This window comes from Oreochromis niloticus, linkage group LG18, assembly GCF_001858045.2.
Source record: "Oreochromis niloticus isolate F11D_XX linkage group LG18, O_niloticus_UMD_NMBU, whole genome shotgun sequence".
In the NCBI taxonomy this organism is placed as follows: domain Eukaryota; kingdom Metazoa; phylum Chordata; class Actinopteri; order Cichliformes; family Cichlidae; genus Oreochromis; species Oreochromis niloticus.
The window spans coordinates 6,985,337-7,008,692 of NC_031982.2; the positions used below are offsets into that span (position 1 = coordinate 6,985,337).

Genomic DNA, 23,356 nt, shown 5'->3' on the forward strand with positions numbered 1-23,356 from the left:
TACCCCTGGACATTGATCAATCAGAGTCTTATAAAAGGCCTGCTGACTGCTGCTGACAGCAGAGGAAGGTTTTGGAAGACAAAACCATGGCTGGTGGTTCTCAGTTCATTTGGATTCCGCTCCTCTTCACCTGTGTACTCGGCACTTCTGATCCCAGAGCTGGTAGGGGGCAATAATATTATCCTTATTATTGTCAGTTAATAGGGGTTGAATTAAACAAATACCTGTAACAACAACAACAACAAAGTAAATATTGATGTTTTCTCATTTATTTCAGGCCACAACAGTTTGGTCAGAACTGGGAATCCCGACTTGGACGATATCCTTTCCAAGATCATAGTAAGTCCCCGAAAATGTGACTTAGCAAATGTTTAGAGATGAGCAGAAGTTTGGCTGCTACTACTAATGATGCATTTCTTCTTGTGCATTTACCTTAGCAATCCACTGACTTTCAAAACAGTCCTGTAAATGTAACGGTAAGTAGTAATCATTAAATAGTTATTACATCATGTGATTTATCTCTATAAATGTTGTGATCAGTAAAGGTTTTAGTATATCTATATCTGTATCTCGCACTAAGCATAAGATCTCTGGGCTCAGTAGCTTCTTTCAAAAAACAACTAAAAACACATCTTTTTAGAATTGCGTTTTGTTAACTGTCGTCTGTTTTGTTTTATGCTTTGTTATCCTTGTGTGAAGCACTTTGTGATCTTTTATCTAGAAAGGTGCTATATAAATAAAGTTTAACTTACTTACGATAGACATAAGAAACTTTTTATATTATCTTCAACTGATCTAAGATCAAATGTTTTATTACAGTCAATTGTCATCAAAACTTGCACCGGTAAGTGATTTTAATTTTTTATTTTTTATTTTTTTTACATCTATTTTATTTAACAATACACTACAATCCAAAAACATGTTCCCAGTAAGCTGCTTCTGCTCATCTGGAATGTTTTATTCACTCATCCAAGCGACATCCAAATCACTCGGATAAGCGATGTAAAAAATGTTTCCCACTGAATATGCTGCATCCACATGGGATTTAATAACTGGATTATTGAGCATGCATCAACACAGATTCAAAATGTGATGCCAGTATTTATCTGAGCGAGTGTCTCAGTGTAGTCTCTAAATTATTAGTCAGATAAATAAAGATTTGAAAAACTAAATCTAAAATCTTACATTTAAATGTTTACCTCCTTCAGCGTCCTTGCAGGATCCCAACTCTATGATAGAGATTCCCCAGCAATACTTTACACATGCAGGTTGTTTTGCTTTAAACTTAGTGTTCATTAAATCAGAGCAAATCTCACTCTGTCATCATCATTATGGCCATTCTGCAGTGCAGCGTATTAATAAATACATCAGAAGGTCCAACAAAAGCCATTGCATCTTAAAAGGCTTAACTGACTTTCTCTCCAAAAAATAATCTTTATAATGAAAGTTACATGAACTATTATTATTATTATTATTATTAATAAAATATTATGTCGCATTTGACCTCTGACCCCAACTTTAAGGTCAATAGACTGAATTGATAATATTCCTATATAGAGCTATTTAAAACTAGGTTTCTTAATACTGTTATTTCTATTACTTTATATAGGCGTGTAGGAAATGATACACTGTATGGGGATTTTTAACCCTTTGTATTCAAATGCTTTTATAACCATTTGAATACAAGTACAATGTTCCCGAATACTTTTTTGAAAACAAAATCAACTCATGTGCAAAAACTCTTTTCCACTTGATATTTATTTACTAAATATTTAAACAAATTTTACTGAAATTAATGTTGCACACATGCTATAGCCACATAAATAAAAATAACTATAAGTAACTATATATAATAAATAATTGTGTAAAACTAATTATAAACAAAATCATGTCGAGTATATTAAAATGGGTTTCAGCAGGGCGAATAACAAAAGGCTGCACTTTGCTCTTGTTTTTACTGCACTACTAACTTCTTAAAGTACATTTAAAAAGTACAAAGAAATTAAATATATATAAAATACAATACAATACTATTCCCTTAAGAGTAAATACTGCACAGAGAGTGAGCTGCCTTGGCAGATGTCTGCTTATCATTATTATTATTGTTATATTACCTTTACAACTTTTAAGGATATTGGATGAACTTCTTAAATTTACATAAAAAATGAGTGTTTGACTCAATCAATCAATACATACATATTTTAATACATTAAACATGGTCAAAGTAAAAGTTAAAAAATAAATAAAAAAGAGGTCAGCTTATATAGAAGTTATTTCAAATGAGCCAAAAGCTTCAGACTGCTCTAAGACCTCTGTTTTAGACAGCTGCCCACATTTGGCCTTCTCAGGTGGAGCTCTGGCTGTGAACAGACATGTTGTACTCACCTTCTGTTAAAATCTTCTGTTTGCAAAGCGCAGCCAATCAGAAGAAATTAGTCTTAAAGAGACAGGAGGGGAGGAGCTGAAATAGCTAGTTTCAAACAGTGGGTCAGCAGTGAGGCTGCACTAACTGTTTATCTTGCTGCTTTAATATGTGGCATTGCTAACAGTGGCAGGGTGGGGTTTGTGGCTCAGCTGCAGGGGAGGGGTGGAGCAGTGGGCTCAGGGTGCGGTGTCAGGGGAGGCTGAGACACACCTGAGCTCCATCAGCTGATCATGTCTCCCCTGTAAAAGATCCGCTGGGACCTGTGGTGGGGTGTTGTGTGTGGGTGGCAGTTGGAAAGCTGCAACAGTGTTGGTGAAAAATACTGAACAATTAAAGTGAAAGCTGTGTGTGTGGGTCCTCATTCGTGTCACCCTAACATTTCCTTATCAGGTATGAAAGAAACTTTGGAGGTGTTACAAAGGAAACTTCAGCAGGCGACTCGCCGTTGCAACCAAATCGGTGAGCATACATCCAGCGAAGAGTTTAAGTAGGCCTACTTTTGGTTTGGTGTGCTGCAACCTGTACACTTTCTTACAGATGACGAAGCCTCTGGGCTGAGGACTGATGTCGTGCAGCTGAAAGTGAAACTTGCTGCATGCATGTCAACAGCATCGTCTACATCTGGCGGTAAGCTTTTCCTTACACATATGGAACACTTGGAGACGATTTATATCAGCAAAAGTTAAAATGCATGTGTGATTTCCTGACAGCGTACCAACCCAATCTGCAGCTCAAAATGAAGCAGATGCTGGAGAAGCTTGATGGTGACACACTTCTCAGTAAGTTTTTTGGAAATACAGTAAAATCTCTCGCACATGTCACGATTTAGTATTATAATTTTAATTATATGACACTGCACAGTTCAGCTTTTATGTAAAGCTATTTTCTTTCTTTCAGTTTTTAAAATAATGACACTCACCAGGGAGGTGAGCACTTTACAGGAGAAGGTCAAGCTTGCTACTAATTCTAACAGAACTGCAGACGAAATCGCAGGTGAGCTATTTTATCGTTAGCATGATGTGCTTATCTTGCAGTCCTGAGAAATGTTTGAATTTGCCTCCACTTGAGCACTATTCTTCTGGTTGGAGCCACAGAAACTGAATGAAGATGTTTCATTTCTAAACTGTTTTCCTGCAGAGCTGCAGAAAGAGCTGGACAAGAAGACGGCTGAACTAAAAGATCAGATACAGGAAGCTGAAGAAAGCCTTTCAAGCGCAACTCTCAGTAAGTGTATTTTTGAACCACATTTGAGGAACGGAAGGTCAACCGAAGACGCTGGTGTTGTGCAAATGCATATATAAGCAGAAGGAAGTGGCTCATTGATTTCTTTTTTTCCCTTTTCTTTCAGTAATTCAGATAATCTCCCTGCAGAATCAGCTCTGGGCTTTACAAGAGGCAGAAACAAGAGGGGGAAAACCAAACTCTAACAGTTCAAGTTACATGACTCTGGGTAAACTGCGGGCTGTTTGATTTAACAAAAAAACTGTTGCTTATTATGTGAAAATTGCTTGTCCACAGTTCAGGCAGAAAAATTGACACACAGTTCAGTAACTACCACTCGGCACCATTCCTTGGGGGCTAATTTTTTAAACTTCATTTCACATTCTCTATTAGTGCTGCTAACAACAGCTTAGCATTTTGTCTAAATGAATTACAACTTAAAAACGTAAAAGTTATTACCCTTTAAACGTCAGTTATTCATGAAAAAGTGTGTGTCTTCATATAACATCAGACATGTTGTAAATAACAAAGAGTATATTCCAGTACAATTATATCGAGAAAACCCCAACAATCAAACAACCCCTTATGAGCAAGCACTTGGCGATAGTGGGAAAGAAAAACTCCCTTTTAATCGAACCAGGCTCAGGGAGGGGCAGCCGTCTGCTGTGACAGGTTGGAGATGGGCCCATAGATTAATAACTCATCATTAAATGCAAAGTAGTGTATAAACACAAAGAATTAAAAAAAAAAAAAAAAACATGAGTGAAGAAGAAACCCCTGCAAGCTAGGCCCATTGCAGTATAACAACAGGAAGGTTCAGGCTAACATTTGTTAGACAACAAGAGGCCTCGGGTCCAGAGTTGAAGGTGAGCAACTTTATTTGGCCTTGTAGCAAGTGGTCACCCAGTCAACTACTGAGCTAAAGCAGCACCTGAAACTATGCTTTTTAATGCTGTAATGAAGCTACTTCAGCGAGTTGCCTCACATGCAAAAGATCCAGGAGAGGATATAAACTTCGCATTATGGGGTTACAAGGTAGAGCATTTCTAGTACTAGCTCCAAGTTAAGATAAAGGGTTGTGTCTGGTATCTGTACTAAATCGAATATATTGATCTGGAGCTGGTGGCTACCTGTTTGGGGAAAAAAAGACGCAGCAGAAGTGTCATCAATGTGGCAATCTATGGGAGCTGGTTCATTTTTGAAGCCACAGCTCAAGCGTGGCTTTTTTCCTGTGGTGCCATTTTAACTCCTCAACATGCACAGCTGTGCACTGTGGTCTCCCACTTCCCTGTTTCTTGGTCACAGCCGGTTTCTGCGTGAAGGTTGCAGAACAGACTGTTATATGAAATCCAGTTAGTTTTTTGGTAACTTTTTTGGTTGCTCAGGACAAAATGGAGCAAAGTGATGGTTCCTGAAATTGATCTACTCCATGCCTGCATATCCTGTAAAAAAAAAAAAAAAAAAAAAAATTAAGAAAAAATTAAGAAAAAATCTTAAGGAATTTACAATAGGTGTTATGCAATATTTAATTATTATTTAAATTTCAGATTAATATAATGCTAAACTAGGAAAAAAGGTCATCATCTTTCATTTTATTACATTTTATTATGTTATTATATTTCTGTATCCTGACCATTTTCTTCTGCTGCTCAGTGAAACAACAGCTCAACAGGAAGATCGTTCTGCTGCAAGAAAAAGGAGATACCAACTCTTCTATTTGTAAGTGAATCTTTCTAAACGGGCCTGCATTTCTTGTGTGAGTAATAATGTTAAAGGCTTGTCTTTCAACATTTCCCAACACTTCGTTCTCTGCTGGCTGTCCAGTGCTGGAACTGATTTATGTACGCACAAGGATTGCAGAGTTGAAGAGGATGATCATCGATGCTATTGAGAAATCCAAAACCATCGCCGCTGGTGAGTTGTACATCCCGTCTCTCCTTTGTGGAGCAGCACATGTTTATTCTTTTTACTTTATTTAATTTTTTTTTTTAATTCAGATGCCAGGAAGCAATGGAACCAAAAGATTGATCTCCTCAGAAAGCTGATTATACAGCTGAAAGATGACGAGAACAACAGGGAACTAAGTAAGTGAGCATTCAGCGTCGAGCAGGTCCTTTGTGTAGTTATTGCGCCATTAACTTGACACCCTCTTGATTCTTTCGACAGCCATGCAAATTATGAGAGTGCAGGCTGAGGTGCTACATTTTGAACAGCTGATGAAAAACGCCAAAAACATCACTGATTCCCAAATTCAAGGTAAATGGCAGCAAAAATCTTTGAAACTTTACACTATGAAGTCAAGTCACATGTATACATGTCTTATTTGGAACTACCAAATTATGATCTGCTAATTGCAGTAGAAACATTAATAGCTGTTTATTCATCCTAGGGTTCCGCGTTATGTTGGACAAAGAGAAGCAAAGGCAAGACATTTTACAGAGGCAACTGGAAGCAGTGGAGTATGTTAAGGCACAGCAGAGTAAGTATAAAGGAGAGGCGGAATGATCACCTCACCAATCTCACCACGTATAAATGCGCTGCTAAGGTGCAACACACAAGACGATGGGTGTTTTCTTTGTCTTTGAGCAGTCATGCAAGTCATCAGCCTAATAGAAGAAAGGAAAGAGCAGCACCTGACAGGCCAGCCCACCAGTAAGTCCACCTGCACTAACTTTAGTGTTAAATTCAGAAAAATGTTTAACATCATTGATTTTCTGAGGAGCAGAGAATACTTTCTTAATCCTCGACATTAAGATTACGATCTTACATTATGATACTTTAAATCTGCAGCTGTGCGTGAAGGTATAGAAAAAAAATACATCGAAGCTCAGGCCAAATTAAGAGGTGAGTGCTCAGTGGGTTTTTTGGGGTTTTTTTGATAAGAGCTTCAAGTACCTGATTTTATCCTTTTACACAAAAGAGCTGGAGAGGAAATTGCGACTGAAGACTGAAATGGATTCCAAATTTGTGAAAAGATATGAGCGTAAGTTTTTAAACCGGCTTTCAGCTACGACCTCTGATTATTCCTGCTTGATTTTAAAGGATGTGTCTCGTTTCTGTTAGAGGTGAAGACCGACTTTGACCGCAAAATTGCTGAACTGAAAAGAACCGAGGACCTCCAACCAGCTCTCAGTGAGTCACGTTGCCGTACGCAGTGTTCAACGGTGTCTCTTGCTCGGCTTGTAATCTCGTTGTGTTGAATTTGTAATCTGTGTAGTGATGTTTCTGTTGCTTTCTGCTCCAGTTATAAAGTTGATGAGCCTGCATGATGAGCTGAGGGCTTTGAAGGATCAGATCTCTCTCTCAGAAGACAAAGGCTTGACCTCCGGTGAGGGACAGAAGTCACAGATAAATACCATACCTTTGTGTTTTATTCTATTAATTAAGATTATTTTTTAAACTGTTTTGCACTTGAGACAATTAAATTACATCTTTACATTTTCCTTGGGAAAACTGGGAATTTCTTTAATATTTATAACATCTCTTAATAACCCCTATATCTGTCCAACAGAGCTACGGAAACAACTGGAGAGAAAACAAGAAGAACTGAGCTCAGGAATTGCAGACATAGAGAGTCTGACTTCTAGCCCAGGAGCAAGTGAGCTTCTTGACTTTACTTTATGTGAACCAGAATTATTGTTTGAAAGCTAATCACTGTTTTTAAGCTAAACTCAAACTGACATACACAGTTATGTACATAAAGTGCATATTAAAGAGGGACATAGCATCCAGTTTTAAAGGGAAAACTAGTGTGGAAGAACCTTAAACTGCTTCCTTTCTAGTAGCTAGCAGGGTTGAGGATTGTAAATTATAATCATTTAATGTAAAGCAGCTAATAAATGGCTGAAATGCACGACAACTTTCTGATCCTTGTTTTAGACAAATCCACCAATAGTCGCCCCGCTAGCTCGTTGTGCTTTTAGCTGTCGTGCTATTAAATCACAGGCTAGTCAAACACAAACTGAATACAGATGAGACCTGGACTGTCGCATATCATGGCTTTTATGGTTAAATCTAACTCAGGTCACATGTAAACCCAAAAACCAAGATTAAAGAAAATGAATTAACAGCACAGTGAAAGAATAATGTTGAGAGAGGTTGGATGTTTTGGGGGTTTATGTTTTATCAATCATTAGTTCAAAAGAGTGTAAAGTAGAGACTTGTTGGAGTGGCACAGGGGGAGAAGGGAACCAATGAGATTCTGAGTTGCTTACAAAAAGCAAAAAATTGGTAGACATTTTTGTAATAAGATTCATTTTCTAACTTAAGGACTGACCGTTGCTTTGCTTTAGTTTTAAAGATCCTTGAACTGCAACATGAGTTATGGAACCTTCAGAACAAAGCCACCAATGGAACCCCAAGCGATCGAGAAGAGGGTTAGTGTTTAAATATTCAAAAAAAAAAAAAAGTCAAGATAGAAACTGCAAAATATAATCTAAATACATACTTTCCTTTTCCTCAGAGTTACAGAACAGACTAGACGGCTTCATCGATGAAATCAACAACAGAGCCGGTGAAAACACAAAACTGAGTGAGTCTTGTGAGAAACAAACTCTCTACAGTCGCCGCAGTATCTTTTGCAGTCAGCTACATTTTTTTAACCTTTTTTCAGTTCTGAAAATCATCAGTCTGCAAAGTCAGCTGGAGCACCTGGACACGCTGCTGTCACAAACCTACAATTCAAACTGTAACTATCTCACCCAAGACCTCATGCTGGCATAGTGTCATAATGTTACTGTAGCAACTTGACATGTGTGTCACTTTCAGCTCCAAGCATGGTGATCATAAGGAACAATCTAACAGATGAGCTCACATTCAAGAGAGCCGAGCTACAGAAATATATATATCAGCTGAATAACAAGAATCCGGCTAAAGCCAGATTAAGTAAGTCCAGAAATACACTTGGATCAATCTTGATTGTTGTGAAGTAGCCTAAAACATAATTCTATACACCCTGACTTTTCTATTTTCTGTAGTTCTGGTTATCACTGAACTCTACAAAAATCTCAAAAGAATTGAAAAAGAAAATCGTGACGATAACGCAGCATCCTCTTTAACATTAACTCGTAAGTATGTCCTACAATCGCTGTATCACTTCAAGCAAAATGGGATTTCATTGAGCGAACGGAACAACATTCACGCCACATGCCTGAGATCAAAAGCTGCTTGCTGCAGGACGTTCATGTTGCTAATTTGCACTTTAGTGTTTCAGTCCATTTCTTTTCTTTTAAAGTCCATCAGATGTATCTTCAAAACAAAAACAGGAAATATGCTCTTATCAAGGATAAAGTCGCAGGTGAGTTGATTTTGTTTTTCTGAATAAATCCATAACTAAGAGTTTGTGTCAGAGAGACAGTTTTTGTTAACTTGGCTTTCCTTTTTCACTGAACAGAGCTGGAGAGGCAACTGCAGTTAAAGACACATGAATGCTCTGGACTCGAGCAACAACGAAACCGTAAGTTGTAAATCGGACTTCAACCTCAAAGTGTCTGAGCCTGAGTTTTTGATGTGACTGGGTTGTTTTTTGTTGTTGTTGTTTTTAATCAGAGCTGAAGACTGAAGTTGAAGAGAAGATTGCAGAACTGAAGAAGACGAAAGACTTCAAAACTGCTCTGCGTGAGTGCGGTGCAGTTAAAGTCTCTCCTTTTTTTTGCTCACATCCTCACATTATATTTCAGAACTAATCTGTGCCGTCATACCTGCTCATGTTTGTCTCTGTTAGTCCTGAATGTGATCAACATGCAGGCTGAAGTGAGGGCTTTGAGGGAGCAAATCTCAAATTCAGAAGATCCAGAAATCATCTCACGTGAGTAACAGCTGTCATAGTCAGCACACTTCCTGGAGCAAAAATGTGAAACAAATATGACCTTAAGTCACATATCTGTTTCTCTCTGCTTCCCCACAGAGCTGCAGATGCAACTGGAGAAGAAGCAAGATGAACTGATTACTAAGACTGCAGAAATGGAGGAATTGATTGCCAACCCGGTACTAGGTGAGTGCACTGCTGTACTCTGTGATCAACACTGTTTAAACAGTCTGACAACCCGCTGGCTATTATTGCGATACTAAGCCTCTGGGGGCAATTGACAAAATTTGGGGGCCAAGATTTCCTGCTCTGTGCGTTCTGTGCAGTGGATACTTTTCACATGGGGAGCTTATCTACTTAGAAAAGGCCTATAAATCAGTTAGCCTAATGTCCCATCTGCATAGTGTTAAAGAACAAATGATCTTGATGGGTGTAACTTTGCATAATTTTAGAAGAAGCTAACATTTGTAAAATCACCATCATACTGGGAAAAGAATGGGTTTCTGTCATGTTTTTGCAACTTGGTTGCACTGACACACATTTCCATTTAAAATATCCCTCTAAATGACAAAACCAAACCTTACCTTCATTCATCGGATGTTTATTTGTTTCAGTTTTACAAATCATTGAGCACCAGAATGAGATATGGGACCTGCAGAACAAGGATGTGAATGGGACAGCTGGTGACCAGATAAAAGGTACTTTAGATTTAAGGTGCTGATTGAGGGTGACACGAAGTCATAGTAGATGACTAAATGTTATCAATACAATTCACTGTTGTTTTTGCAGCTCTGCAAAACAGAATAGACACACTCATGGCTCAAATGGGCAGCAGTGATCAAGAAAACACCAAACTGAGTGAGTATGAAGTAACTGAGCACAAAGGTTCACTGACAAGTTGAATTTTCTCTCTTTTTGCCTTTTTCCCTCTCATGAAGGAATTCTCTCACAGCATGTCTTATAGCAAACTACTGTTTTGCTTCTTTGTGCTTTAGCACTGAAAATCCTGAATCTGCAGAGTCAGGTGAAGCACCTGCAGAATCTGCTGTCAAACCGTGAGACTCTGCAAACCAGTAAGCTAACTGGTAAGTATCTCCCATTGTGCTTTTCCTCTAAGTGCTAAGAGTGTGACAAATACAAGTGAGCCGGCAGAAGCACAGAGGAGTCAGATGTGGGGCAAGTGAGAGTTTTAGTTTCCCCCACCTTTGTAGAAAAAGCAAAATAAGTGTGAGAGATAAAGAAACTTGGTAGCTTTTGTAATTCACAGTACAAAACAAAATGTGTACAATGATCTCTCACGTCTGACCTGTTTTAACTTCTTTAAAATGACCTCAGAGCTCACAAATGAGCTTGCAGCCAAGAAGGGAGAGCTGGAGAAACAAGTCAATGAGCTGAAAGAGAAGAACCAGGAAAATGCCAACCTGAGTAAGTCAAGAAAGAACATGGTGTCTGTAGAAACGATGAAGGAAAAAAGTTCTGCTGTGATTCTTTCTTCCTCTGTTCCTCAGTTTTGAACATCACTGATCTGCAAAGCCAACTTGAAAACCTTGAAAAAGTTAAGACAGCTGAGGATAAAGAAAGTGCTGCTACAATTTCTAGTAAGTATTCTCCTTTTGATCTCTAAAAGCAAGTATCACCTTGGATTCCTTCTTCACCCGAAGCAAACTTTACATTTTGTTAGATCTCAGAAAACAACTGAAGGATAAAGAGGAGGAGCATTCTCGCGATCAGGAAGTGATCCTTGGTAAGTTCATCCGTGGCATGTTTAAGTTTCTGCAACAAGAAGGATTAAGTTGATTTTAAGATGCTTGCAAGTTTCTGCCGGTCTCGGCAGATTGCTGCCCCTCCCTGGTTCTGCCAGGGATTTCTTCCTGTTAAAAGGGAGTTTTTTCCTTCCCTCTGTCACCAAAGCACAGCGCCTTAAGGCAACTGTTGTTGTGATTTGGCACAATATAAATAAAAGTGAGCTGAATTGAATTATTGGAGAAACCTGGAATTAATAGTTTTACAAACACATAGTCAAAACCCACTGAAAGCCAACAAAATATAACAATATGAACTTTCATGCCGGCCTCTATCAAAAAATAATGCCTAGACTATTGCTTAGTAATGTAACCTCTCTCTTAGACTTGCAGCAAAAACTGAACGAGACACAAAGCTGTTCAGATTATGAGCAGACAATTACAGGTGAGTGTAATCTTTGACTTGCTGTTCTTTCTCAATATAGAAAACTGTTCTCTGTGATCAGCACCCATAATAAATGTCTCTGTGCAGATCTGCAGCAAAGCCTGAATGACAAAATCAAGGAGCTGCAGTCCAAATCGAACTCTGTTACTTCACTTGGTGAGTGCTGAATCTGTTAGCTGTACTGTATTAATATGCTCCATCTTCCACCATCCAGTTGATCATATTTAACTCATTTTTTCTGATCTCTGTGAAATCATTTAAAAAGGGAAGATTTTAGAAGCTGTTAAGAAGCTCACAGTATTGTAACGCTTGATACATTACAGGACAATAATAAATAATACATCATGATACATGCAGGTATATTTACTGATTAAAAAACCCTGAAAGACCATAGGAATAACACCAAGATATTTACTACATTGTGTATTATCATTAGTAGTACATGCCTAATAGTACACAATGATAGTGCTATATTAATGTTTGCCATGTTTGTGCACTTGGCCAACAGATATAATCACATTGAGCAAAGTTTTTTCTTTTCTTTTTTCAATGCTTGGTGGTTGGCAGGCATGCCTAATTCAACTCTGTGGCTAAATAATGCTAGCATGCCTTTTGCTTTGCTCATGTATGGCGCAGAGATGTGTGGTTACTTTATCTCATCATTCCTAACACTTTTGTCACTGTGTATAGTCATATTTGGAAAAAATATAAAAGTAATATAGATATAAAAATGATATTAGTATTCTTTGGAGACAACATAGTCAATGAATAAGTTGCCCTAAATTAGTAAGTAAAAAAGTAAGCTTTTACGTTGTTTTGAGGCAATGAGTTTGTATAGTTCTGAGAACTTGGATGATTATTCGGTGTACATAGTACGTTCAGTTTTAAACACAAACAAAACCTGACCTGTAAACCTTGGGTTTGACGTGGACTACTGTAATATTGGCATGGCCCCTGACAATCACAAAAAACGTACACGTGAAAACTGTAGCTTTTCACGTGTACGAGATTTAAGGAGTATAGCAAATGTATTGATTGACATACGGGTGACATGCACTGAAAGTGGCAGGTGAAACAAATGGAAAACATGACATTGGGGTGGGAAATGGAAGGAATATAATACATATGAAAATCTAAATAATTGGAATGTTTTCTTTAAAAACATATAGATGTTAATGATTGATTTACATGTGACGGTATTTGTGCGATTATTATAGTGAGATGCTATTATTCTGGAATGAAAATAAGCAGGGGTGCACATAAGTGGTCCGCAGGTGCGCATTCACTGTCAAAATAAAAGACGCGCACCAGATAAGAAGTTGCAACGCGCGTTTGCGTACATAAGATTTTCTGGAGGAGGACAGACATTTGTTTAGAACTCCTAAAGATGTCAAAGAAGCAAGCCCCTTTAAGCAATTACTTTGGTGTTCCTCCACCTCCAAAGAAACGTCAGAAGGAGTCCGAACCGCAAAAGAAGCGCGTATTCTCGGAAAAGTGGTTGCAGGAGGTGAGCTGGCTTCAAACAAATGATGAACGCACAGAGATTTGGTGCAGAATATGCCGTGAAAATTCCACTCTAGCGGACAAAAACAGTGCCTTTTATATGTACGCAAACGCGTGTTGCAACTTATCTGGTGCGCGTCTTTTATTTTGACAGCGAATGCGCACCTGCGGACCACTTATGTGCACCCCTGAAAATAAGGATGTTTTCACAAGGCGTTAAAGCTGCATAAAAGCTAAAAACAGGTCATTTTAGCCCATTGCAGGGTTGTTTGCATATTTTAATGTTGTGTAATAAAAATGCTTTTATGTGGTCTTACAGGAGCATAATTGCAAAGAAAGGGACACTTAAGTCCTTTGCTAGGTGTTTGCTTGGCAATATGATGAGGTCAAAATATCTGATATAAGTTAGAACCTTCAGGAGCCTAAGATGTATTTGTATGCTAATTTTGAATGCTTAGTTTCAGATGGTCTAGTTTGCAGTCAAAGAAACAAACACACAGACAGAGCGTTTTAATAATGTGTCACTAATATAAACGGTCTCCCTGACTTGTTTCACCACGCTCTCAGTGTTTTATTATCACTTCCTCACTGTTAATGAGTTTGTGGTGAAGTCAACCTGAGAGAGATGTAATGTAGACACTAAATCTGACTCACCAGAATGTCATACTAAAGAGGATGGTTCTTTTAGATGCAGGGGGGGAGCGACCGAATCAGAAACCCCGGGCACAATGATGAAGCAGGCCTGATCAGAAACAGTTTATTCCCCGAGACGGACAGTAGGAATAAAACAACCCAAATACTAAGAAAAAAAAAAGTATACAATAAAATGTTATCATTATACTAAAATCCCCCAGGAATAAACAAACCCACTTCTAAAACTGCTAAAAATACAGTTCTCCGCATGCACTAAAATCCCACCCGGTTCCCTGATGTAACTGTCCCACAATCCAGGACGAATGTTTGTTAGGTGTTCATGAGCTGGACAGAAATTCCTCTTGCTGAGGGGGGTCCACGAAAGCCTCATCCCAGGCCGACGGGGAGGAGCCTCTATCCCCCTCTCGTCCTTTCACTGGGCCCATCACGCATTCTGCACTGGCGTCCGTCACTCGATACCACCCCGAGGTATACCTCTGCCCTGCTGCTAATCACACGCGTTGTCTCCTACTGTCGCCGTTCCTGCTGTCGGGACTGGGTCGCCACGTCACCCTGACTGGTCCGTCTCCAGCTGAGGCACCGCACCCCCACGATCAGGCAGCGGGTCCCTCTTTTTCACCTGGCCTTCACGCATTCCTCCTCATATCTGGGGCCTCTCTCCTCCAATATCCAGCTAGCTTCCTTTTAATAGGTCTTTAGACAGCTGATAGGCCACCTCTGGACACACACATGCCTCAGCAGGTGATCCCTATCAGCTAATTTGCCCCATGCCCAGCCAGTCCACATTTCCTAAAATCTCATCTTTGTCTCAAAACACTAAACAAACTCCAAAATTCAAGCTACACACACAAAACCTTCAACTTGTCTTGCAAAACCAAACATTTGACCCAAAACTATTTGAACTTGACTCAAAATCAAGCACTACTGTCAAAAACCACACTAACCATCCAATGTGCAAAGATGACTTAGCAACGATTACACACTACAAAAATAAATACAAAACACTGTGAGATAGCTGGAAAATAATATTTATCTATTCATTCATTTATTCTTGTACTCACATTTTAACAAAAAAAGAACTGCAGTAAAAAGGATATATATACATTAAAAAATTACATATTTTTACAGCATATTCAGATAATTTATTCCACCTCAGCATCATGTCTCTGTGCTGGGTCAGGCCACAGGACTTCATCCACAACACATGCCATGGTCTCCCTTGCAAGGCAACGAGGAAAGAATCCTTTAGCATGCCGAATCCAGCCCTGGCAAGATTCCACTCCCATCTCACCACAAGCTCCATTCAATGCTTGAAGTAGATTTTCCTGTCATATACTTTACATCTCCATGCTGAGAAAACTCCTCAGTAGGGTTCAAAAAGGGAAAGTACGGTGGAAGAAACACATTGATAAAATGCTGCTCATTGTGAAACCAATTGCATATTCTTGGGCCTTGGTGAAAGCTCACATGGGCCCAAATGATATGGGATGCTCTGCCTGCTCGCGATCTCTCTACTCAAGCAAAGCATCCCAGGAATGTTACTATAAGTTCATTGTTGTATGGCCCAACAGTGACATGACTGTGGAGAACCCCATAGCTGCTGATGGCAGCATAGATGGTTACATTTCCACCACGATGGCCAGGCAGTTCAATAATGGCACGTTGACCTATGACACTGTGACCTTTTCTTCTCCTTTTTGCTACATTCAAAATGTATGTTGTCTTCAATAACCCACTGCTGCATTTCATGCAGTTGAATTGCATTATTCTGACAGACCATATCCACAATAAGTGTCTCCTGGTGTCATGAGCACATGCTTGTTCTTCCACCTTCTTGTGGCCATCTTTCAATTCTAAACAAAATACCATTTAGTTATAAGTATACTTGTATACACATGTATACATCATTTACAGAACTAAAATTAGTTTGTGTACAGAGAATCTTTGAGCTTGACTCAATGGTTAGGCCTCATGAATACATTTTCGTGGATGGAGCTGTATTCAATCTCGAAAAAGCAGAAGAAGAGGTTGCGACATGTGTTTTCTATTTTGAGTGGTAGTGTGTTAATGATGAAAGCAGTGTGTTAGTTGTGTTTAACTTCTGTGGCCTGTGTGCACTATTCTGGGTACAAGTGCACCACACTGCTAAATGTGTTTTGTGTTTGAGAATGTGTTCAGAGTTTTGGTAAATGGAAGATTCAGATTTGCAAATGGTGTCCTAACCAGATGAGTAGTGTTTAAGATTTTACCAATTGTGGAATTGATTTGATGAAAGAGTTTCCATAGTTGACAGTTTAGTTTTTACAATGGGATTTAGTGTTTTAGCAGTTCAGAAAAACTGTAATAAAAATAATGCAATTTGGCTCCAGTGTATAGATATTCTAAAGCAAATAGAAAGTGTCCTAGCTGGTATTCAGAAAATTGCTTATATGGATCATAGTTGTTAAAATCAGAGCCTTTGCTAAAAACACAACTTACATTGGGCACATGCGCAGATGTTGTGCACATTTTCATGTTTCTTAGATGAGGAGAACAGTGAACGCTGATGTTTATTCTGACTGATTCTTTCAGCTCTACAAATTTCTACATTAACTCAGCAAGTGGAGCAACTGAAAGCGCAAATGGACAACTCTGTGTCCAAATCCAAGGTTGATGGTGAGTGTGTTTCATTGTCAAGTAAGCAGTGCTACTGGGGTCCAGTATTCAGATGGTGTACTTTAAAGGGTTGTTGTACAGCTTTAATATTAGCCAAATAAATATTTACATTTACACATAAATCCCCCCCAAACAAAGTTTTGTCTGTTCTGCAGAGCTCCAAAAAGCCATAGATGAAAAGAACGAGGAGCTGGACAAACTAACAAAAGAGCTGAAAGAGAGAAGCACTCAACCACGTAGACGTGAGTACAAACAACCCGCTGAAAGAATCCAGATTACTAACTGTGGTACAAATACTTATCAGTGCTCCAACCTTCTTTCAGTTCTGCAGATTATTGCACTACAAGCACAAATCGAGAAACTGGACACTGTGGCGAAAAATGATACAGACGATGAGAAGATTATAGGTAGGTGACATATCTTTCATGCATAGAGTAATAAGTGTAAAGCAATAATAGGATCGCTTCTGTGTTTTGTTTTTTCTTCTTGAAAAATCATCTTTTTTTTTTTCAGCACTTCAAGAAAAGCTCACTCATTTGATTGAAGGAGTTAAAGATGAACAGGATGAAAATACTAAGCTGAGTGAGTAACGGTCAGAATAAAATACTTCCCTCACTCTCTTCTTGTTATATATGCATAAACCTTTTTTTGTAGCATTTCAGATCTTGAATCAGCAAGCTGAAATAGCAAGACTGAAGAAGCAAGAAGAGAGGAAGAATCAGACACAAGAAGCACAAATTAAAGGTGGGATGCAGTGGGCTCTCCACAAATGTGACCATAGTAATACTACAGATATTTTAAGGATGTAAAACATCACTTTTGCCTGTTTTTGTAGATCTGGAGAAGCAACTGGAGGCCATGAGGAATCAGATAAACACAGGAGGTGGTATGAGTTCAGTCATGAGTTCTGGTTCAGTCAGAAACAAGGAGTGAAATATCAAACAGCATCAGAGTACATAACGTTTGTTTTGTTTTAGGTCCTCAGATTATGGAGCTTGAAGTGCAAATTGAAGAACTGGAAGATAACATAGCAGCCCTCAAAGAGGCTCATACTGAGAGCCTTGCAGGTACAGAACAAACTTTGAAATGTATATTGCATGACTACTAGACCTGTGTATTGAGCTAATGGTTGTGTTTATTAATCTCAAACTCATTTTCAGACCTTCAAAGGAGACTAAAGTTGAAAGAGAGGCAGCTGGAAGACACTGAAAGTCAACTTGAGCATGCAGATGCAGAGAATTTTAAATATGGTATGAATATTGTTGAATTTGCTTTTTGGTGTCATGCTGTTGGTGTCCTTTTAGTACGATATAATATTCCAGTTGTTTGCATTTCCACTAGTGATGGAGATTGCTGATCTGAGGGTGAAACTGAAAAAGGCGGTGACGCAGACATCTGACAAAAAAATCAAAGGTTTGGGATTTTTGCAGTCACTTAACAATTTAGTGCATGTAGAGTCAGTCTCATAAATGTTTTGAAGACCTGCAACACATTTCTGCTTGATCTTAAATCCTGTTTAAAAGTATTTTTTTTACCTTCTTTGTCAGACATGGAGAAGAAACTAAAAACACAAGAAACTGAGAATAAAAAACTTGAAGCTGCAAACAAAGGTTTGTATTGTATATTGCAGGTAGTCCCAAAAGTAGTTTGATATTTTGTCACAAACATTTATTTGCATTTCTCCTCAGGGTTGGGTTTAAAGATCTATTTAACTCTTATAGTATAATGCAACAGCTCATTGGCTTAGCTTAGCACACGGACTACAAATAATGGGCAACAGCTCGCCTGGCTTTATCTGCTGACAACTTCTATTTTCCAACTCTGTTTGGCACATATGGATTACAGTAATTGTTGAACTTGAGCAGAATAAGTGTGACATGTAATTCCTTTGCAAGGCTTTTGCTGTAAATTAAACAAATGAAGTAAAATATGTTAATTTGTCTTTAGGAATCATGTAGTTAGCTTTAGGGAGGCTAGCTGTTTCCCTTCTTTCTAATGTTTATGGGAAGCTAACATTCACGTTATATAGCATTTTATATCTTGAGATAAAAATTTACAACATAGTCTTTAGCCCCTTATAGTACCTACTCGGATCAACTTGCCACGGTTTGCAGCGGTTCTCAGAGTTTTCCATTAGCTTAATTACCTTCACTCATGGCGAGCCCATCCGAGTAGAGACTAATGGAAAAGGGGCTTTCAGTCCTTTCAATTTGTTTTGAGTAAGTCCTCCAGATCTATCTTTTTTTTTAAAAAGACAAAGCCACAAATTAGGTTTTTTTCTGAATATATTCATCATAACAAAGAGTTTTATACAGAGATCCGATTTTAGTTGACTTGTTTGTTTCTTTTGATTCAGAGTTGGAGAAAAAACTGCAATTAAAGACTCAAGAATGCTCTGGACTCAAGGAACAACGAAACCGTGAGTTGTAAATCGGAGTTCAACCTCAAAGTGTCTGAGCCTGAGTTTTTGATGTGACTGGGGTTGTTTTTTGTTGTTGTTGTTGTTGTTGTTTTTAATCAGAGCTGAAGACTGAAGTTGAAGAGAAGATTGCAGAACTGAAGAAGACGAAAGACTTCAAAACTGCTCTGCGTGAGTGCGGTGCAGTTAAAGTCTCTCCTTTTTTTTTTTGCTCACATCCTCACATTATGTTTCAGAACTAATCTGTGCCGTCATACCTGCTCATGTTTGTCTCTGTTAGTCCTGAATGTGATCAACATGCAGGCTGAAGTGAGGGCTTTGAAGGAGCAAATCTCAAATTCAGAAGATCCAGAAATCATCTCACGTGAGTAACAGCTGTCATAGTCAGCACACTTCCTGGAGCAAAAATGTGAAACAAATATGACCTTAAGTCACATATCTGTTTCTCTCTGCTTCCCCACAGAGCTGCAGATGCAACTGGAGAAGAAGCAAGATGAACTGATTACTAAGACTGCAGAAATGGAGGAATTGATTGCCAACCCAGGACTAGGTGAGTGCACTGCTGTACTCTGTGATCAACACTGTTTAAACAGTCTGACAACCCGCTGGCTATTATTGCAATACTAAGCCTCTGGGGGCAATTGACAAAATTTGGGGACCAAGATTTCCTGCTCTGTGCGTTCTGTGCAGTGGATACTTTTCACATGGGGAGCTTATCTACTTAGAAAAGGCCTATAAATCAGTTAGCCTAATGTCCCATCTGCATAGTGTTAAAGAACAAATGATCTTGATGGGTGTAACTTTGCATAATTTTAGAAGAAGCTAACATTTGTAAAATCACCATCATACTGGGAAAAGAATGGGTTTCTGTCATGTTTTTGCAACTTGGTTGCACTGACACACATTTCCATTTAAAATATCCCTCTAAATGACAAAACCAAACCTTACCTTCATTCATCGGATGTTTATTTGTTTCAGTTTTACAAATCATTGAGCACCAGAATGAGATATGGGACCTGCAGAACAAGGATGTGAATGGGACAGCTGGTGATCAGATAAAAGGTACTTTAGATTTAAGGTGCTGATTGAGGGTGACACGAAGTCATAGTAGATGACTAAATGTTATCAATACAATTCACTGTTGTTTTTGCAGCTCTGCAAAACAGAATAGACACACTCATGGCTCAAATGGGCAGCAGTGATCAAGAAAACACCAAACTGAGTGAGTATGAAGTAACTGAGCACAAAGGTTCACTGACAAGTTGAATTTTCTCTCTTTTTTGCCTTTTTCCCTCTCATGAAGGAATTCTCTCACAGCATGTCTTATAGCAAACTACTGTTTTGCTTCTTTGTGCTTTAGCACTGAAAATCCTGAATCTGCAGAGTCAGGTGAAGCACCTGCAGAATCTGCTGTCAAACCGTGAGACTCTGCAAACCAGTAAGCTAACTGGTAAGTATCTCCCATTGTGCTTTTCCTCTAAGTGCTAAGAGTGTGACAAATACAAGTGAGCCGGCAGAAGCACAGAGGAGTCAGATGTGGGGCAAGTGAGAGTTTTAGTTTCCCCCACCTTTGTAGAAAAAACAAAATAAGTGTGAGAGATAAAGAAACTTGGTAGCTTTTGTAATTCACAGTACAAAACAAAATGTGTACGATGATCTCTCGCGTCTGACCAATAAACCTGTTTTAACTTCTTTAAAATGACCTCAGAGCTCACAAATGAGCTTGCAGCCAAGAAGGGAGAGCTGGAGAAACAAGTCAATGAGCTGAAAGAGAAGAACCAGGAAAATGCCAACCTGAGTAAGTCAAGAAAGAACATGGTGTCTGCAGAAACGATGAAGGAAAAAAGTTCTGCTGTGATTCTTTCTTCCTCTGTTCCTCAGTTTTGAACATCACTGATCTGCAAAGCCAACTTGAAAACCTTGAAAAAGTTAAGACAGCTGAGGATAAAGAAAGTGCTGCTACAATTTCTAGTAAGTATTCTCCTTTTGATCTCTAAAAGCAAGTATCACCTTGGATTCCTTCTTCACCCGAAGCAAACTTTACATTTTGTTAGATCTCAGAAAACAACTGAAGGATAAAGAGGAGGAGCATTCTCGCGATCAGGAAGTGATCCTTGGTAAGTTCATCCGTGGCATGTTTAAGTTTCTGCAACAAGAAGGATTAAGTTGATTTTAAGATGCTTGCAAGTTTCTGCCGGTCTCGGCAGATTGCTGCCCCTCCCTGGTTCTGCCAGGGATTTCTTCCTGTTAAAAGGGAGTTTTTTCCTTCCCTCTGTCACCAAAGCACAGCGCCTTAAGGCAACTGTTGTTGTGATTTGGCACAATATAAATAAAAGTGAGCTGAATTGACTTATTGGAGAAACCTGGAATTAATAGTTTTACAAACTCATAGTCAAAACCCACTGAAAGCCAACAAAATATAACAATATGAACTTTCATGCCGGCCTCTATCAAAAAATAATGCCTAGACTATTGCTTAGTAATGTAACCTCTCTCTTAGATTTGCAGCAAAAACTGAACGAGACACAAAGCTGTTCAGATGATAAGCAGAGAATTACAAGTGAGTGTAATCTTTGTTGACTTGTTGTTCTTGCTAAATACAGAAAACTGTTCTCTGTGATCAACAACTATAATAAATGTCTCTGTGCAGAGCTGCAGCAAAGCCTGAATGACAAAATCAAGGAGCTGCAGTCCAAATCGAACTCCGTTACTTCACTTGGTGAGTGCTGAATCTCTGAATAAAAAAACTTCTAAGCTGTCAAGTTCATCATAACGAATTCATTTTTTTCCTATGAAATAGTTTTAAAAGTGAAGATTTTAGAAGCTGTAAATCATATTTTACTAACTTTTTATCATCTTCTACAAAAAAGGTTTAATGCGTGATGATGCAGTTTTGTAGTTATTAGTGGAACGCCTGAGTCACTCATGGTCAAGCATGAGCTGCAAATGTCCTGCATTATTTATTATAATTACTACTACATACCCACGCTACAGTAGTGCCACTGTAGTGTTTGGCCTATTTGTGCACCTGGCCGATTGATATACTTAATCACATTGGGGGTCGGAGTAATCTCACAAGGTCCTAGGTGGTTGGTAGGCATGTATAATTCAACTTTGTGAATATAAATAAAACTAGCAAAATCTGCCTTATTATAAGATAATATCCAAATAAAAGGAGGTTTTTCACAAGGTGCTGTAGGTGCATAAAGGCTAAAAAAAACGTCATTTTTAGCCAGTTGCTAGGTTTTTGCAATAGAATGGTGTCAATCACACTTTGTGAATTTAAATTAGATGTTAATGTTGTGCAATAAAAATACGTTGATGTTTTTATAGGAGCATAATTGATAAGTAAAGGAACTTTTAGCCCTTTACTGGGTGGTTGCTAGGTAATATGATGACATCATACTATCTTAATGTGTCAAAAAAATAAATTATCGCCATGATTTCTTTCTCCACATTCTCAATGTTTTACTATCTTTTCTTCTTCCTGTATTAAGTGAACTGCTCCCATTCATCATAGTTGTTAAAATCAGAGCCTTTGCTAAAAACACAACTTACATTGGGCACATGCGCAGATGTTGTGCACATTTTCATGTTTCTTAGATGAGGAGAACAGTGAACGCTGATGTTTATTCTGACTGATTCTTTCAGCTCTACAAATTTCTACATTAACTCAGCAAGTGGAGCAACTGAAAGCGCAAATGGACAACTCTGTGTCCAAATCCAAGGTTGATGGTGAGTGTGTTTCATTGTCAAGTAAGCAGTGCTACTGGGGTCCAGTATTCAGATGGTGTACTTTAAAGGGTTGTTGTACAGCTTTAATATTAGCCAAATAAATATTTACATTTACACATAAATCCCCCCCAAACAAAGTTTTGTCTGTTCTGCAGAGCTCCAAAAAGCCATAGATGAAAAGAACGAGGAGCTGGACAAACTAACAAAAGAGCTGAAAGAGAGAAGCACTCAACCACGTAGACGTGAGTACAAACAACCCGCTGAAAGAATCCAGATTACTAACTGTGGTACAAATACTTATCAGTGCTCCAACCTTCTTTCAGTTCTGCAGATTATTGCACTACAAACAGAAATCGAGAAATTGGTCGTTGTGGCGGAAAATGATACAGATGACCAGAAGATTAAAGGTAGGTGACATATCTTACCTGCATACAGTGTAAAGCAATGACTTCTTAAAAAATAAAATACATGCATTCGGTGGAAAAAAAGTAATTCCTCATCTTTTTTCTCCAGCACGTCAAGAAGAGCTCAATTCTTTGATTGAGGGAATTAAAGATGAACAGAATGAAAATATTAAGCTGAGTGAGTAACAGTCAGTCCCTCACTCTCTTCTTCTTTGTCTTTAATTTGTATGTACATATATATTTATCCCAAAAAGTCTGTTTATCTGGATGTAGTGCTTTCAGTGAGTGTTTTCAAGTGACGAAACATTTCTCCCACGGAAAACGCTACATCCGGATGAACAGACTGA

The 23,356-nt window shown here is 38.6% G+C and overlaps 1 protein-coding gene across 2 annotated transcripts in view; it reads left to right on the top strand.

Moving 5' to 3' along the window:
• Positions 1 to 23,356, top strand: part of si:ch211-14a17.10 (golgin subfamily A member 4) — a 27,155-nt gene continuing 3,799 nt past the window's right edge. The window contains exons 1-65 of one of the 2 annotated variants that reach the window (XM_019347884.2): positions 1 to 162; positions 278 to 339; positions 438 to 476; positions 820 to 844; positions 2,816 to 2,884; positions 2,963 to 3,052; positions 3,136 to 3,204; positions 3,323 to 3,418; positions 3,563 to 3,649; positions 3,774 to 3,875; positions 5,300 to 5,365; positions 5,471 to 5,560; positions 5,644 to 5,730; positions 5,813 to 5,902; positions 6,036 to 6,125; positions 6,236 to 6,298; positions 6,437 to 6,490; positions 6,567 to 6,629; positions 6,710 to 6,778; positions 6,891 to 6,974; positions 7,158 to 7,244; positions 7,939 to 8,022; positions 8,109 to 8,177; positions 8,259 to 8,333; positions 8,414 to 8,530; positions 8,623 to 8,712; positions 8,880 to 8,942; positions 9,039 to 9,101; positions 9,194 to 9,262; positions 9,369 to 9,452; positions 9,552 to 9,638; positions 10,067 to 10,150; positions 10,242 to 10,310; positions 10,448 to 10,537; positions 10,788 to 10,877; positions 10,961 to 11,050; positions 11,134 to 11,196; positions 11,580 to 11,639; positions 11,727 to 11,795; positions 16,368 to 16,451; positions 16,607 to 16,693; positions 16,775 to 16,858; positions 16,965 to 17,033; positions 17,106 to 17,195; positions 17,287 to 17,337; positions 17,429 to 17,518; positions 17,612 to 17,701; positions 17,793 to 17,864; positions 17,999 to 18,061; positions 18,808 to 18,870; positions 18,973 to 19,041; positions 19,151 to 19,234; positions 19,334 to 19,420; positions 19,849 to 19,932; positions 20,024 to 20,092; positions 20,231 to 20,320; positions 20,579 to 20,668; positions 20,752 to 20,841; positions 20,925 to 20,987; positions 21,371 to 21,430; positions 21,521 to 21,589; positions 22,522 to 22,605; positions 22,761 to 22,847; positions 22,929 to 23,012; positions 23,119 to 23,187. In XM_019347884.2, coding sequence (XP_019203429.1) covers positions 87 to 162; positions 278 to 339; positions 438 to 476; positions 820 to 844; positions 2,816 to 2,884; positions 2,963 to 3,052; positions 3,136 to 3,204; positions 3,323 to 3,418; positions 3,563 to 3,649; positions 3,774 to 3,875; positions 5,300 to 5,365; positions 5,471 to 5,560; positions 5,644 to 5,730; positions 5,813 to 5,902; positions 6,036 to 6,125; positions 6,236 to 6,298; positions 6,437 to 6,490; positions 6,567 to 6,629; positions 6,710 to 6,778; positions 6,891 to 6,974; positions 7,158 to 7,244; positions 7,939 to 8,022; positions 8,109 to 8,177; positions 8,259 to 8,333; positions 8,414 to 8,530; positions 8,623 to 8,712; positions 8,880 to 8,942; positions 9,039 to 9,101; positions 9,194 to 9,262; positions 9,369 to 9,452; positions 9,552 to 9,638; positions 10,067 to 10,150; positions 10,242 to 10,310; positions 10,448 to 10,537; positions 10,788 to 10,877; positions 10,961 to 11,050; positions 11,134 to 11,196; positions 11,580 to 11,639; positions 11,727 to 11,795; positions 16,368 to 16,451; positions 16,607 to 16,693; positions 16,775 to 16,858; positions 16,965 to 17,033; positions 17,106 to 17,195; positions 17,287 to 17,337; positions 17,429 to 17,518; positions 17,612 to 17,701; positions 17,793 to 17,864; positions 17,999 to 18,061; positions 18,808 to 18,870; positions 18,973 to 19,041; positions 19,151 to 19,234; positions 19,334 to 19,420; positions 19,849 to 19,932; positions 20,024 to 20,092; positions 20,231 to 20,320; positions 20,579 to 20,668; positions 20,752 to 20,841; positions 20,925 to 20,987; positions 21,371 to 21,430; positions 21,521 to 21,589; positions 22,522 to 22,605; positions 22,761 to 22,847; positions 22,929 to 23,012; positions 23,119 to 23,187 — 4,996 coding nt within the window. In that variant the 5' untranslated portion in view covers positions 1 to 86. The remainder of the gene's footprint in view (positions 163 to 277; positions 340 to 437; positions 477 to 819; positions 845 to 2,815; positions 2,885 to 2,962; positions 3,053 to 3,135; positions 3,205 to 3,322; positions 3,419 to 3,562; positions 3,650 to 3,773; positions 3,876 to 5,299; positions 5,366 to 5,470; positions 5,561 to 5,643; positions 5,731 to 5,812; positions 5,903 to 6,035; positions 6,126 to 6,235; positions 6,299 to 6,436; positions 6,491 to 6,566; positions 6,630 to 6,709; positions 6,779 to 6,890; positions 6,975 to 7,157; positions 7,245 to 7,938; positions 8,023 to 8,108; positions 8,178 to 8,258; positions 8,334 to 8,413; positions 8,531 to 8,622; positions 8,713 to 8,879; positions 8,943 to 9,038; positions 9,102 to 9,193; positions 9,263 to 9,368; positions 9,453 to 9,551; positions 9,639 to 10,066; positions 10,151 to 10,241; positions 10,311 to 10,447; positions 10,538 to 10,787; positions 10,878 to 10,960; positions 11,051 to 11,133; positions 11,197 to 11,579; positions 11,640 to 11,726; positions 11,796 to 16,367; positions 16,452 to 16,606; positions 16,694 to 16,774; positions 16,859 to 16,964; positions 17,034 to 17,105; positions 17,196 to 17,286; positions 17,338 to 17,428; positions 17,519 to 17,611; positions 17,702 to 17,792; positions 17,865 to 17,998; positions 18,062 to 18,807; positions 18,871 to 18,972; positions 19,042 to 19,150; positions 19,235 to 19,333; positions 19,421 to 19,848; positions 19,933 to 20,023; positions 20,093 to 20,230; positions 20,321 to 20,578; positions 20,669 to 20,751; positions 20,842 to 20,924; positions 20,988 to 21,370; positions 21,431 to 21,520; positions 21,590 to 22,521; positions 22,606 to 22,760; positions 22,848 to 22,928; positions 23,013 to 23,118; positions 23,188 to 23,356) is intronic. The other variant, XM_019347885.2, reaches the window with a different exon arrangement.